This window comes from Gasterosteus aculeatus, chromosome 4 (genome assembly GCF_964276395.1).
Source record: "Gasterosteus aculeatus chromosome 4, fGasAcu3.hap1.1, whole genome shotgun sequence".
Classification (NCBI taxonomy): domain Eukaryota; kingdom Metazoa; phylum Chordata; class Actinopteri; order Perciformes; family Gasterosteidae; genus Gasterosteus; species Gasterosteus aculeatus.
Genome location: NC_135691.1, coordinates 12,150,973 through 12,166,366, shown reverse-complemented (window position 1 = coordinate 12,166,366; position 15,394 = coordinate 12,150,973). Strand labels below are relative to the sequence as shown.

The 15,394-nt window shown below is 44.7% G+C and overlaps 1 protein-coding gene across 1 annotated transcript in view; it reads right to left on the bottom strand.

Moving 5' to 3' along the window:
- atrx (ATRX chromatin remodeler) overlaps nucleotides 1-15,394 on the bottom strand; it is a 25,062-nt gene extending 9,668 nt beyond the window's left edge. Inside the window, exons 1-29 of the mRNA XM_078102257.1 lie at nucleotides 15,097-15,394; nucleotides 14,037-14,098; nucleotides 13,819-13,868; nucleotides 13,608-13,729; nucleotides 13,446-13,526; nucleotides 13,207-13,316; nucleotides 13,033-13,100; nucleotides 10,564-12,845; nucleotides 8,851-8,920; nucleotides 8,248-8,396; nucleotides 8,006-8,161; nucleotides 7,769-7,889; nucleotides 7,568-7,682; nucleotides 7,127-7,300; nucleotides 6,535-6,682; nucleotides 5,990-6,099; nucleotides 5,661-5,807; nucleotides 5,392-5,569; nucleotides 4,794-4,931; nucleotides 4,524-4,699; nucleotides 4,318-4,435; nucleotides 3,043-3,173; nucleotides 2,744-2,838; nucleotides 2,467-2,606; nucleotides 1,879-2,029; nucleotides 1,630-1,730; nucleotides 814-922; nucleotides 496-673; nucleotides 211-402 (exon numbers count right to left, since the gene is read on the bottom strand). Of these exons, the coding sequence (XP_077958383.1) occupies nucleotides 211-402; nucleotides 496-673; nucleotides 814-922; nucleotides 1,630-1,730; nucleotides 1,879-2,029; nucleotides 2,467-2,606; nucleotides 2,744-2,838; nucleotides 3,043-3,173; nucleotides 4,318-4,435; nucleotides 4,524-4,699; nucleotides 4,794-4,931; nucleotides 5,392-5,569; nucleotides 5,661-5,807; nucleotides 5,990-6,099; nucleotides 6,535-6,682; nucleotides 7,127-7,300; nucleotides 7,568-7,682; nucleotides 7,769-7,889; nucleotides 8,006-8,161; nucleotides 8,248-8,396; nucleotides 8,851-8,920; nucleotides 10,564-12,845; nucleotides 13,033-13,100; nucleotides 13,207-13,316; nucleotides 13,446-13,526; nucleotides 13,608-13,729; nucleotides 13,819-13,868; nucleotides 14,037-14,093 (5,667 nt within the window). The 5' untranslated portion in view covers nucleotides 14,094-14,098; nucleotides 15,097-15,394. The remainder of the gene's footprint in view (nucleotides 1-210; nucleotides 403-495; nucleotides 674-813; nucleotides 923-1,629; nucleotides 1,731-1,878; nucleotides 2,030-2,466; nucleotides 2,607-2,743; nucleotides 2,839-3,042; nucleotides 3,174-4,317; nucleotides 4,436-4,523; nucleotides 4,700-4,793; nucleotides 4,932-5,391; nucleotides 5,570-5,660; nucleotides 5,808-5,989; nucleotides 6,100-6,534; nucleotides 6,683-7,126; nucleotides 7,301-7,567; nucleotides 7,683-7,768; nucleotides 7,890-8,005; nucleotides 8,162-8,247; nucleotides 8,397-8,850; nucleotides 8,921-10,563; nucleotides 12,846-13,032; nucleotides 13,101-13,206; nucleotides 13,317-13,445; nucleotides 13,527-13,607; nucleotides 13,730-13,818; nucleotides 13,869-14,036; nucleotides 14,099-15,096) is intronic.

Sequence of the window (15,394 nt, the reverse complement as noted above, 5' to 3'; positions counted from 1 at the left end):
AAGGGCTGCGTATTCTTATAAAATTGAAGAAGGAAAAAAAACAGGGGGCCCAAATAGTGTCACAGCACCTGCATTAAGGTGAGGAAAAGGTGAGCGCTACATTATGAAAGAAAACCAGGGGGAACCGAGAGTTGCCTGACAGGTCAAGTTGGACACAAGCTGGCTTGAAACAATCTCAGTGCACACATGGCATATCTACATAGAGTTTACCTTAGGGAGCATGGGTGTGGCTTTCTTGCTCTTCTTCCCAGAGGGATCATCCAGCATCTCCGGCTCAAAGGTGTAGAGCTCTGCCAGCTCCACACCAGTGAAGTGCCTCTCAATCTGCTGCTGGTCCACCACCCGGAAAGACAGGGACTGTTTGGTCACCTGCCGATCATAAATCTTCTCCTCCATTGTGCCCTGGAAGAAGAGGATGCAATCAGAAGATACATTACAGCCTTTTTGTGTTTGTTTTGTCTGCAGAAAGTACCAAAACAATTTTCAGAGGCTCACCTGCGCCAAGAACCTGTACACATAGACTGTCCTGATCTGGCCAAAGCGGTAGACCCTGAAGATACTCTGGACGTCGTAGGAGGGGTTCCAGGAGGCGTCAAAGATGATCACCCGGTTAGCGGCCACTAGGTTGATACCAAGAGAGCCGGCTCGCGTTGAAATTAGGAACAGACGACCTCTGTGAAAAAGAGCTGAGAATTAGTGCTTTTAAAATCGCACTGAGAATCTTGTTTTCATTTTAAGAAATCTGTGAATTTTGTTAACAGTTTGTTAACGTGCGGTCATTGTTTTGTGTTGTTTAGAATAAAAGTGGACTACCTTGGGTTACTGGTGTCATTAAACTCTTCAGCCCACTTCTTCCTGGTGGTGGCGTTGGTGGAGCCGTCCAGACGATAGTAGTCAATGTTCCTGAACCACTTGCCTTCACCTTTGCAGACATTCGACAGTTCAGAAATCTTTTTATGTCCCTTATGTGTCGGCATCAACTTTTCATGGTCAAAAAAACTGTTTGGGTCTTAGCAGGCGGCGGAAAGATGGTTGGTTAGAGGCCAGCCGTGTTTAGCTTTCAAGATGGCCAACCCCCTACCAACCTTCATAACCAACAATTCAGTATGTTTCCAATTACGGCACTTTCATTACAAATTACAAACCCTTGAGCAAACATTTTTTTGTAGAATAAAAAGTCAAGGTCTAATCATTTTCAAAATGAAAGTAAAAACAGCTGCTGGAGTTTAATTAGGAACATGACCTTACACCAGCAGCGGTGTGTGTGTGTGTGTGTGTGTGTCTCTGTGTTTAAGGGTAATAAGCACACCAGCGTGTAGAAAAATACATGTTGCATGCGGCCTCTCTTACGAGTGAAACCTGCATCTCCAGATGAAAATACTTCGGCCTTCTCCAAAGATAATGTTAATGTTTGAAAACAGATCTCAGACGAGTCAGTTCAAAGACTACGGTGGAAAACCACAGAAGTGAACCTTGAGATTCACTCAGTCCAAAGTCAGAAGCTGGTTTACATTAAAACTTGCTCTGCGATTTTAGCACATCATGAAACAAAGACCAACCCATCAAGAGGATTATTAAATTATTATTCTACAGGGAACACTTTTAACACTGTAGAAAGAAGAAATGCACCTTTGTACGGGGAAACCTTCTCATCATCTTTAGCTCTGCAAGCCAGCTCCAGGAAATCCTCAATCAGGTCCAGAGAGATTAGAGACTGACTGAACACCAAGCTGCGGACCAAAGAGGACAGAAGGGGCCACAGTGTCACTTTAAAGGTCTGAGTAACTCAACACTTTCCACCAACACCGCAAAAAATAAAAAGATGCTTTTCTTCATTTTTTTGCATTTGATGTGCACCTAGAACACGGACCCACTTACACTTTTTCGTCCATTTCCTCGGCCATGCGCAGGATCTCAAACAGGAGCACCATCTTTCCAGAGTGCTCCAGGATCTCGCCGTCAGCGTCGGCAACAAACTCTTTGTGCCAGTCGTGAGTGGGGCTCCCATCGGCAGAGTTAGCGGGACGGGCTGTGGGTGATGCACAGGTTGGTTACGGTTATTCTCCATTCAGGCGGTCGTCTCAAAACCAGTTTACAATAGAGGGCTTTGGTATCGCAGCTACCTCTGCTGTGCTACAGCTGCTGTATGTGCAGATGTTAGCTGACAACACGTCATTTATTTATTACTTTGTACTTTCAGTGACGTTTCCAACACTTGTGGTGGACTTAATCAAACATTATAAAATTACATAGATGTAATGAGAGATGGCAAGATGATTATTTCGATCAAACTGTCGTTAATGGAAGCAGAACGATATCACCTTCAACTGGCGAAAGCCACAAAGACTTAAAACACACATTAAAACATAAAATAAAGACAAGATATTCAAAGGGTGCGTATTTAAGAGTAATCATTCTGAGTAGAGGCTAAAACAAGTGATAATCCCGTTTGTGAAACAAACTTACGCTCTTCTACAACCTCTGGTCTGTTCCGACCCTCTCCGTTTTTGCCCCGAGAGCTGGTGTTCCACTCCTTGATGACCTCCACGTCATCACTGTCCGAGTCATCAGATCCTCGCTTTTTTCCCTTTCCTTGCTTCTTTTTCCTATTAGGAAGGAGGAGCAGTGGAAGAGACAGGGTCAGTGAGAGCAGCAGATGCAAAAGAAGGGCAGTTAAATGAGGTCATCGCTGTATGAATGTACACAAAAGGGGGGGGGAAACGGAGGGAAAATCCTTCTTTACTTTTTGGCCTTCTCGTCCTCGGAGGTCATGCTCATTGACGACTCTTCGGTTTCTGAAGCGATGAACTCGTCCATACTGTCCTCGTCAAAGAAACCCTGCAAGATGTAGGTGAGACAAACGGAGCTGGATCAAGGGTGGGAATTATGCTTCGGGGGAACTTTTGATGCTGCAGTGACAATAAACGTATCGTTGTACCCAGTAAGTGTCTATTCTCCCGCCCTGCGTGTGTGTGTTTTGGGTCAATGTTTTCCAAGGGGTTTTCTCAGTGAGTGTTTAGGTCTTATCTTGCAGAGCCCTACCCGGTTTTCTTTACTGATGTAGTCCAGCTGAAGGCACCAGGGATGGGTCCAGATTCTGCTGAGCACCTGGAAATCCTGAAAAAGTTTGGTCCCCGCGCGGCCCCGGCCCCCCTCTAGCGCATTCCCCACACCTGCACACAAGGGAAAGAGTGTGAGGAGGAAGACGGATGAAATGACCTCCACAGTGTGCATTTTCACGTTCAAACCCAAGTGGAAAAAGTAATGCAACGGACGCAGAACATTGATGTCTTCCTAATCCCCTGACTATGGACAAACTGGAGTAACACAGATCTACACATCCAGATCATACAACTACAACCAGAAAAACCTACAACGCGTCGCATCTGATGTGCTCAATGAGCAGATTTATGAATGTAACTGAGTGGCCGCCGCTTGGCGTGTTGGCCCGCACTGACCCAGGGAGGTCAGACGTCAAGATAGGCAGTGGCGAAGCCGTGGCTATTCCACTTCCTGCTGAGCGATTTGTGGTTTTGTGTCCAGAAACAGCGCTGTGGCAGTTCAGAGCCACAAGTGTGACACAACTACTAGACAACTTGGCGTAATGAGTTGCAGCGCTTACCACCAAACTCCCCCCAATCACTACTCCTCAGAAATAGCGCCTTCCTGGGGTTTTTTGTTTTCACTTTGGGGTTCAAAACCTCTGGCCCCTTCTTGTTCTAAACCTTTTTTATGCCCCCCCTCCAGTCCCCCTTTTTTTTTACCTCCCCACCCTCTGTTCCCTCTTTCCCAAAGCTCTTCATTAGGGAGACGTGGGAAACTGGGCTTAAACCCTGCCTCCGGCACACTGCCAGCGGCCTCTCTCTCCCTCACACAGACACACACCCCTCCTGGCCACATTCTGAGAGGAAAGTCCACTAAACGACTTAACAAGCAGCATGAAAAGCAGAGCGGAAAGGCCTTCCTTTCTCAAACTGCTGTCGGAGTAAAAACACAAGAAAGAACTTTTAAGAGGAACAAGACCGCTGCAGAAGGATTCAACTCGTCCTAGAAAACACACGTTTTCCAGTGGAATTCTCAATTGAATCTGGTTCTCGTGTGAGACTCTGCTTAATTCCTGTCTGGGCAATCGGACAAAGCGTTGCTAGCAGCCCCTAGAGGCCACGCTGCTCCTGACACCCTAGAAAGGTCAGAGTAGTCTGAACCGAGCCGGCAACCGGCACTGCCCATCTGAAGTTCATCCTCAATGTATTTCCTCTCCTCGTATCTTTAGGAGAAAAGGCCTTGTGCTCCTGTTTATCAGGGTATGCGTCTCACCTGTGAAGTGCTCCAAATAGTATCTGTAGAGTTTGCACTGAATCGGAGTCACTCTGATCGACAACACATACTCGTGTTTCGGTGGCAGGAACTTGGTGAGCGCTGTGTAATCTTTCCTCTGCGGAAAGCAAAAAAACATCACCCTTTAAGGAGGCACAGAGGTAAGTCAAAAGGCGTATTCCTGTAGCAGTTTTCTTTTCGTCTACCTGGACACAACCGGCCAGCATCTCATAGAGGATGTGAGCCCTCTTCTTCATGATCCGGACATCTTGCAGTGTAGAGTCGGCACACTGACCATTCTGAATGGGGTTTATGAAGCGGTTCCTGAACTCCTTAACGGACCCCAGAAGGTTCTCCTTGATGAAGTTCACCATGCAGTGGTCTGGTTAAGAGACAAAAAGTTCGGACGCTTTAGATACATTCATACAACCCCCAAAAATGTTGATCCGACAATCTTCGTAACCAGGCAGTCTCACATTCAACAAGGTTATTTTGCAGCGGTGTTCCAGTAAGCACGATCCTCCTCCTCGTCCTGATGGAATTCATCGCTTTGGACACAGCAGACGCCTCGTTCTTTAAGATGTGACCTTCATCACAGATCACCATGTCGGGACCTTCAGGGAGTGAAAAGGTGAGAGAACAAAAAGAAGAAGAAAAAAAAGAAATGTTCAGCATGAGGAACAATTACTCATTATGAAATCAAAACTGAAATCCTACAAGAAGGGCGTAAAACAAAAACTGATAACTAGATTAAATTGGATGTCTTTTTGTCCTAGATTGAGATGTAAACTAAGTCCTAAATTACAGACAGATAACAGGCCACTTAAATCACAAAAACACATGTCAAATGAAGACTGATTTGACCAATTCATGCAGTACAGCTGAACATTTGCATTAAAATAAATCTAGATGCACCAAAACACACATTCTGAGACAATAAAAAAAGGGAAAGTGTTCAGCAATGGAAAAAAAAGTGATTACATTTGTTCACTCTCGGGGGAAACAGAACACCCTCACACATTAGACGCACGTTTAAATGCATTTCCACCTGCGGGTTAAAACACAGCACTGTACCTGGATCGACAAGTGTCTTCTGAAATGTCTCTTTTAGCTTCTTGCTCTTAGTGTTCCTTCCCTGTGTCAAGTTCCTGTACATCTCATAGCCGATGATCATCACGCCACCACTTTCTTGCCATCGCTGGAGGGCGTAGGCCCGGTCCTGTGCCTTCTTCACTGTGGCCAGCTCGATCACCTGGCAAACATGACAGAGAAACCAGGAAAAATAAGAAAAGCACACAAAAGACAACAGTAGCTATGAGAAGGTTACAGAGGCTTCTCCTTACCTCTAAACTCTCGTCATCCTTCAAACCGACTTGCCACTTCTCAAACTCGTTGAGCCAATTGAGCACAGTGTTCAGGGGACAAACCACTAGTGCTGTGGTGAACTCCAGCTTCTCACAAAGCAGCAACGTGTGAAGTAACGTCACCACCTACAGGGCAAAAACACAACTTCAGTTAAAGGTAGTTCAAATGAAATAAACCGGTAAAGGTACATCCGCATGTGCCACACTTGATGAATGGGATTGAGACACATCAGACTTTGCAAATTCACGCTTTGCTTCTTCTTTTTTTATCTATATCACACACACACACACAGCTCTCTCCTCCACACCTGCAGAGTTTTTCCCAGACCCATGCAATGGGCGAGAATGCAGCCGGAGCCAGAGGACTTCTCAATCTTCTTTACAGATTCACAGCAACAGTCCCACATGAACTGCACCCCTGAAACGAAACGCAGGAGAGGAAATCATTCCAGAGCATCTCGCTGTTTTGCATGTGAGCTCATTTTGGTTGCCATAGACCCAATGAAACCCACAACGCAGGAAACACTAACAATTGTGGAATTTGAGGATAAAATGAAAATTAGGTTTAAATCTATTTCTCTGGGAATTTCATGGAATTCCAAATAATTGCAGATGTTGATGTTAATATGAAAATCTGAGTTTCCATACAATCATAAGCATCTTATACCGCACATAAATCGAATGAACAGAAGTAAACTGTGGCGCTATGTTTTAAGTTAATTTAGGCTTTGTTCCTTTGCATGACCAAATTGTTGAATTATTTCACACCACTTGGCTATTCACTTCTGACAACCACAGAAGTCATAACAAGAAAACTGGGAATAAAAATATATTTTTTTTAAATGGTCCGTACCGTCAACCTGGTGAGGTTTGAGTTTTGTGACAAGGTTCCTGTGCACCTGCACCAGCGGCTCCTTGGTCTCTTCATCCTCATCCAGGACCAGTTTGGTGGTGATGGGACAGGGACAGGTTACGTGGGAAGACTCCTTCAGCACAATCACCTGAAGGAGATGCCATAGACATAAATGAGTTTAATTTAGAAAGAAAATCAATGAAACATTACCTGAAAAACAAAAAACAAAAACAAAAACATAATTTAGAACTTCAACATGCGTTTTTATCCTATTATATCCTATTTAATCCTGTCATTCTCATAGTGACACCTTTTGTCAATTTATTATCAACAATCAATCACCATTAACTACATCACATAGCACTCAATCGCATCATATACATGTCGGTGAATTAAACTCCTAATAGCAGACATTTTAAAACAAACTATTATTCAATGCAATTGTTAAAAGTGAGTGATCACCCGGTGACTTGCGACAGATGAAAACAGGCTGTTTCAAATCGGTTGTGGATCAATCAGTGCATCCCTTCGGGGAAGGCGTCAGCTTACTGAACACAAAACTCAAAAAATCAGCAGAGCAGATCAGTATTACCTCTCGAAGTTTCTCTCGGAGTGCTTCCCTCTCAGCGATACGTTTCCTCCGGTCCTCCTCTTCTTTCAGTGCGTCCCTGGTCTCTGTCCGCAGCTTGTCGTCCTTCAGGATTTTGCGGATCTTTTTGCGTCCTTTGTGGTCCTCATCGTCCTCGTCACCGTCTTCCTTTCCACTCTGAGGGAACAAACATTGAGTTCAGCCCCTCTGATCTTCGGCACCTCGGGGAAGGAAATGCACTGCCTATGATGAGCGGCCCAGCAACCCCATTATTAATGTGTGCCCTCAATATTCCTCACAACACACTCCAGGGACAACTTTATACGTCATGCATGACCTGAGTAGCAAAGCGTATGTGGGTCCATTTCGTACACTTGCTGTAGAAGGAAAAATAAACTTTGGGGTTGTTCCAAGACTCTACCTAGTGCTCTGCATTTTAAGCACCTTCTCGTTGCTGGAAGAGGAATCCTGAACCTTGATCCTGCGTCGTTTCTTCTTCTGCTGCTGCTGCTGCTGCTTGGAACTTTTCTGTTTTGCTTCGTCCTTCTTCTTAGAAGATCTGCAGACACAAAACAGAATCCATTCAGCAAGCAAGACCAAGCAATCAATCGAGGTCAGGTGGGAGTATTGATCTCATCTTCCCACCTGGTCTTTCGACGCTTCCCTTCGTTCTCTGACTCACTGAGCTCCTCGCTTATCCCCGACTCTTCGCTGGCTTCGGACTTCTCAAAGTCAGAGTCGGACTCTGAAGAGTCATCGCTGCGGACTGACGTAGAAACAAGCAAAAGACAAAAGAAGTCACTCCACGCTATCAGGGTTCAGAGGATCTGTGCTCATGTTGTTGGACATGACTAGTAGGACAAAGGAACTCATTTCAATTACCTTTCTGCCCAGACTTCTTCTTTCCGCCCTTCTTCTCTTTACTGGAAGCCTTCTCCTCTCCTGATTCACCCTCACTCAGCGAGAGTTTATGACGAAGCAATTTGTGGCGTCCTACGCGTTTCTTCACTTCAGCACTGGAATCTTCTGAATCCTCGTCTTTAAAGAGAGATACCAACAGTTTGAGATGGTATACAATGAAAGTTGTATATCAAAACTAGCGGTGTTCTGGTGAATTAAACTACCTTGTTGCTCTTCTTCATCGTCATCATTCTCGCTTTTAAATTTCTTAGAGGACTTTTCATCCTTCTCTGCATCTTCATTATCGGAGGAACTCTCTGCTCCAGATGAATAGCTGGATTTTATTTGGGCGAGAAGCATTTTCTTTGCAATCCTTTGGGAGAAATTAAAAAGAAAGACACGCGAAAAAAGAGGTTCACAAGAAAAATAATGCAAAAAATGAATCACAACAATTGTGTTTATACAGAACACATACATAATTCATAAAAAAATGACATTTAACTTAAATTAAAAACTAAATATGGACAAAAATGAATATTGACAAATTGATTTTATTCTTCTGAAACAAGTGACTTAACAAATAATGGATTACATCAATTGGAAATATGATTCAAAATGTTATATCTACTTTATGTACGTTAAATAAGAAAATGGCTCTCTTTAGTGAAGACCTGGCTGTGGTCCTGAGCGAATAATTTAGGTTAAACAGCTCTGATCCTTAAATTAACTACATCACCTAGTTCAATCAAATAAAATAAAACACTTTGAATGATGTAGAGATACCACTGGATTGCCTTTATGTTTACAATTTCTTGCTTTGTATATACCTGTTTTCAGGATCATCGTCATCATCTTCAGAATCCTGAGGGACTCGGTCTTTATCCTCCTCTTCATCTCCTATACAACAAAACAGCACATGTGATGTTAATGTACAAACTCATTTGACATTTTGAGAAAAGGGCCATTTACCTTCTTGCCAAGAGCTGCTACAGCTTGTGTAAAAGAAAAATGTCTGCCTATACTGGCTCTGTTCCCATGGCTACACAGGCTGCCGCGGATCACCGGTCTCATAAAAGACACACGTCAGTGGAGCGGATGGGCCCTCAGCGTGGAGCTGCACACATTTGGGTACACACCGTTTCACAATAGACCACTTTAGGCCAGATTCACCGTTCCCAGACAGCCTCGGCAACGCCGTGACAGAAACACTTTGTGAACATGTACGGCAATGAGCACATCAACAGGACAGGACTCCGCCCATGACATTACATGAGGAGTCACACCTCAGCCTTCATCGCTTTGATATTACAGTACTCTGTAAATTCACTCACTGGAGCAGTCAGTGGAGTTTCTCGCTCAGAGAAAGAATACATACATCTTGGGGTTTGGGTTTAATTTCCCTGCACATGCTTAGCCTCTTGTTTCCAGTATGTAACCCTAATCTGGTCAGAGACACATCTCAAACTTACAAATTAAGATTTAAATAGTGGACTTTAGAAATGCCGCCAGGCAGACTTTGTGACCTTTGGACACCACCACGCTAGCTTTCTGCTTGCTAAGCTAACAACCTGCTGGCTCCAGCTACACATTTACCTACAGACATGAGATGGGTACAGAGAGCCATCGCCCAAACGGAGGCAGGCAGACACTTGCGAGCCGACACACACAAGAGATCGCGCGCTGACCAGTGGACAGAGCGTGCGTCCGCGACAACCAACCCCTCCCCCCGTCGGACGGCCCCCCAAAATGTATTAAACCAAGGTGTAGCGTTGTTCCTTGGGTGTTGGTTGTCATTAAGCCGCATTGAGCTGCAGACACATGGCTCCATTTCCTTACACAAATGACGGCAGATCGTTTGATTCTTTTCGTCTTTATTTTACGCAGCAAAGCGTTTACTAAATATAGAAATATGGATCAATTCTGTCACACAGCAGATAAACAATATGCTCTTGTGCCTCATGCAGCTCTTCTGTGATGCACCTGCTGCAATCATGACATCAATAAAACAAGACTAACAAGGAGCATCACTTCAACTTAAATGCTTTTCAATATGTTACATATCTTTAGTTCCTGCACAATGAGCATACATCTAAAAATCAATATTCCCAGAAATTCCAATGAACTAGCCGATACCAAGTAAACTTTTTTTTCATAGCATAACATTTTTTATAGTTTAAATTCAAAGCCATAGTTTGAAGCCATGTGTTTTTTGTTGATTTATATGTATGGTATTGTTTAAACATTTACCTTGGCATTACAAAAAAAAAGATCCATTCTTTTTTGGTTCAATCAGTTTTGTGGGGGGTTTTCTCCTTTTTCGTTAAAGTATCGGTTTAGGCACCGGTATCGTTTTAAAAGTATCGGTTAAGCACCAGAATTGGAAAAAACCCAAACGACACCCATTCCCATACACGAGAATGTTCAGAATCTCCTCATTGAACTCTTGGCAAGGAGACAGAACTCGGTGCCAAAAACATTTTACTTGCAACTGCGTAGCTTGTGGCCGCGGAGGGCAACTGAACTCCTCTGGAAGGAATTACCTGACGACTGATGGAAAGCCCCACTTCCTCCAACCACGTTATCCTCCACAATGGGCTTGATCTTTTGCTCGTCGCTGTCCTCTGCGGAGTCACCTTCAGCCTGCTCCTCCTCCTCTTCTTCACTAGAGGACAACTGCTGCTTGGAGGCTTCCCTGAGGCTCCTTCCCTTTCGCTTAATTTCATATGACCGTCTCCGCTTGGCCGCATTCCTCTCAGGGGAGCCCTTCCCTTCTTCTTTGGCTTCATCTTGCTTCTTTACACGGCTGGATCTCCTCTTCGATGTGGCTGCTTTACTCTTGGTCTCCTTCTCCTGGTCGGAGTCGGTCAAGTCTGAGCCATTCTGTTTATTCTTCTTGGACGTCTTTTTACTTTTGATCCCCAAGTCTGAATCAGAGCTTTCAGACTTCCTTTTGCGTTTGGTAGCTTTGTCTGTATCCTGTGTGGATGTGTTTTTCAGTTTGAATAAACACTTTTTAGCACTTGTGCCTTCCTGTTCCTCATCCGTGCTTTGGCCAGCTGCTGCTTTCTCCAGCAGTATGTGAGGGATTTCATCAGAGTCAGAATCCATTTTGTTCTTCTCTGAAATCTTGGTCTTCTCTTTCTTGTCGTTACTGGATTTCTTGGAGCACTTGGTCTTGCCCTTACAATCTTCCTCTGACTCGGAGGATTCTTCCTTGCCCTTATTCTCAGCCTGCTTCCTCAAGGGAGTAGTCTTCAATCTACTAGAGCGACGGCTGGGTGGCGGGCTGGCTGTCCTATCTACTGCTTTAGCAGCGTTGTCTTTTTCCTTCTCTGGCTCTTCACAACCTTTCTGAGTCTCCCCGGCTTTCTCACGGTTTCTGGAGGAGGACCTGGAACCACGTGTCGTCACAACCGGCACTGGAGTTAGTTTGACAATGAGGTTCTTCACCTTGGGCTGGGGAGGTTGAGAGTCTTTTGAATTTCCATTTAACTTTTTAACAGCATCTTTGACCAAATTGGTGTCAGACTGTGAGAGCATGGTGGAATCCGCAAGGCTCTCCACCATTTGAAAAAGCTCTTCGGGAACCGAAGGAGGCACAGACATAATGTCTTGATCCAGAGACATTTCACCAGCTGACACTATCCCGTCATCACATTCTTCGGTTTTAATTATCTTTTTGGTTCCATCAGCTTGGGTTTGGTTCTCTTTTGTTTTAGGCACATCCGACCCTTTATGCTCATTATGCTGCCGCCTGTCTGCCTCTGCCGCTGCATGGTTAGCTTCCTCCGCCTCAGCGTGGTCAGCCTCATCATCCTCCGCCTCAGGGTGGTCAGCCTCATCATCCTCAGCGTGGTCAGCCTCATCATCCTCCGCCTCAGCGTGGTCAGCCTCAATCTCCGCCTCAGCGTGGTCAGCCTCCTCCACTGCTATGTCAGGGACCTCTTGTGGCACTACATCGGCCTCCTCCTCCCCTACCGCTTCCTCCTCGGCTAGGTCGTCAGCTTCCTCTGCAGCTAGGTCGTTAGTCTTCTTCGCAGCTGGATTGTCGGCCTCCTCCGCTGCGAGATAGTCAGCCTTTTTCGCTTCTAGTTCGTCAGCTTCCCCTGACGCTAGGTCGTCAGGCTCATCCAATGCTAGTTCACCAGCCTCCTCCTCTTCATCAGCTATATTATCCAGGTGGTCGTTTTCTACTGGATACACAACATTTGGGCTCTTTCTCACAATATGCGGTCCTTCGTTACCGTTCTGCAACTCCATGTTTCTGAACTCTGGCACCAAAGCCGCCTCTAAAGCACTGTGGGCTTTTTTCAAATCAGCCAGCACTGCCCTGAAGGCTTTCAAATGCCGATACCTGATAGACTTATCTTCCTGCTTGTCAGCAGCCTGTTGGATGAACTGGATGAATGTATTGTTCAGACCAGTTGTAGTTTCAACAAGCTTTTTTGCTTTCTTTATAAGTTCTTTGGGCACCTGTAGTTTTTTGTAGGAGAATGTCATGCTCCCTGAGCCTTCGGTGTGTTCTTTCCCATTGAGAATTGCTTTGTGCTCTTTGACTTCTTTGTTCTTGTGTCTCTTGCTCTCGCGTTCCTCGCTTTTGTCTGGTTTTCGTTCCTTGGCTTCTTGTTTTTCCATGATGCTGTGGCATTTGGAGACAAGATCCTGAAGGGGCTCTGGCCTGCAGACGTAGCAGTGCCACTTTGAGTTCTCATCCGTAATGACAGAGAGCTCCTTCCTGCCCAGATTGCGCAGGATGCACTTCTTGCAGAAGGCATTGTTACAGTAGTCACAGCAGATGAGCTTGCCACCTTCAGCACACCACCTGGGCAGGGAAAGTTGAGGACGTTAAGCAATTGAAGTTGACATATATTATTGTTTCCAAAATGATTGACAAGGACCAAGAGAAAAAGTGTATAAAAAGGTCCTATACTTTGAACACAACAGAAAAAATATCTCAATACTACCGTAATTAATTTTGTTTAGCAAATATAAAATGTTAAATCCCTTACCTGCACTGCTCATCCATCCCATCAGAGTCTCTGTTGATGTCATCACTTGTGTAATACTTGTAGCAAGACTACAGGGAGAATACATTATTTCATCAGACACCAATAAATACCTGTTGGGAACTTCCCCATAACGGACCATGAGAACAGATTCATTGTATATTCAAACTTCCCCACCTTGCAGATGAGTACTTTGAGTGCAGGATGCTCATACACAGAGTTGCGCTGAAACTGGTATACTTGTTTACCGCAGGCAGTGCAGTTCACCTTCTCCTGCAGGGTATCATCTGTGAAAGGAGATCAAAATAAACCCATAACTTTCACTGCGGTCCTTTCACTGTTTTCTCTACTTTCCAGTTATCAAGTTAATTTAAATTCCAAAATGATTTCTTTTTTAAATAATAAAATTAAGCCACCTGTATGTTTCTGTTTAAAATCTACTCGGAGCTTCATGGCACCTTTATTATCATTTCCAGCTGGCCTCATCACTAAAGTGCCTAAACAGAGGAAGAAGCAGGTCTCAAATCAGCATCATCAATATCATGATTAAGGCCAATACGTAGAGCCTTAGTTCATACCTTTAGATACGTTGCTAGTATTATTGTCTGAAGGATTGTCAGAAGTGGCGACTTCATTTTCACTTTCAGCTGAGGCATCGGAGTCTTTCAGTCCAGTGTGCTTACATACAGTAGTGGGCTTCCTAAAATTAGTTGAGACACCAAATTAATATTTCACACTGTTTGTGTGAACCCCCAAAAAAACAACAGAAAGACCATAAGCCACGTTAACCTTCTGTTGCGAGAAGAGGAAGCCTTCATAGTTTCTGCTGAGCTTCCAGGCTGAGGAGAGTAAAATACATATTTAAAAATAGCTGACAGGAATAATAACTAAACTAAACATGTGCCTTTAATGAATCATAGCTTTTATAAAATATATATATATATATATATATAAATACACCGAGGTCCAAACATATTGTCTGACAACCCAAGAAGTTGCAGGCTTACCTCCTCTGCCTTGTCTGACATTTGGTCTGGGTGAGATTCAGAAGAAGCCAGACTCATTTTACCTGTAGAGCCATTTGGACACATTTGTGATGAACACAATGCATAATTAAGATATTCTACAATGTTGTGCACAAATAACAGATTTTTAGTTTGTGTATACATGTCTTTTTTTAAAGTTATGCCAAGTCTAGATACTGATCAGTACTTGACATCACAAAAGAGAGAGAACCCCCTGGAATGTTTTTGGTTAATGAGCCGTATGTATTGGAAATCACCCGATTGCATTGTATTCTAAAATTAAATACGTCCGTTATCTAAAGCCGCACGCTTTTTCGCGCCTGTATATAGTTAGGCGTAATAAATGCAGGCGATCACCCGTGTTTACTTGTCGGCAGCTACCGGCCCTAAACAGGGGGGAGGAGAGGGGGGGGCAGCGCGCCCTTCTGCACTTATTGGCTCTGCGCTGCTTCTTTATCCTCAACGCACCCTCCATGTTTTGACAACACGGGAACTCCTGACTTTCCCTGCACGAGTTTAGGCTCGCTATCATTACCGGGGTTTGGGGTCGCTGTTAAATTGAGATTACCCCGTTTTCCACCGTCGTACATATTCCTCGTTTAATTCCAATCTCGGCAGTGCATTAAAAAAAATGTCCAGTGTGTGTGCATGCAACGGAGAATGCAAAGCGCAGGCCTCCATCAAAACGATGCCATGGCAGGAAGCAGCGCGCTAACCGCAGCCTGGCAGTAACGTTACCTGGAAGCCAAGAGGCGTCCAAAGTAGCGCAGTAACAGTTTACTTAGTTACCACGGAGAGCGAACAAGTGTGGTTCAAGTGGTTGTTTACTTTCACAAATATCCCGTAAGACATACAACGTCACACCCATCTCTGCATGGACACGAATTTAAACCGTGCCGGCTGCGCAGCTGGTAGCAACAACTTAGCTAGCCTAGCTTGCTAGCTAGCTAGCTAGCAACGGGCACCAACGGCCCAGCTCGCAGTTGCGGTAATCAATGCAAAAACGACTTGTCTAAACAAACGGGCCAAACAGCGTCCCTACCTGCTGTTCGCCGTCGTCATTTCTTGACTGATACACACACGTTTGGTTTTCGGTACAAAGGGGCACGTTCAGTCTAATTTGCAGATGTATGATGGTGCATCGGCAAGAATAGCCTCAGAATACCGACACAACTCCGGTCAGGGGAGACAAAGCAAGGGGACCATCTTGCCGGATGGCTGTGGACGCAGCAAAATGGCGCACTAGCCTAAATTTCGTTCGCTCGCCTATTGGTTGATCGCCTCCGCTGCTCTCGTGCTCTGATTGGTCCGTGCTCACCGGAGCTTGTTGATTCGTTTAG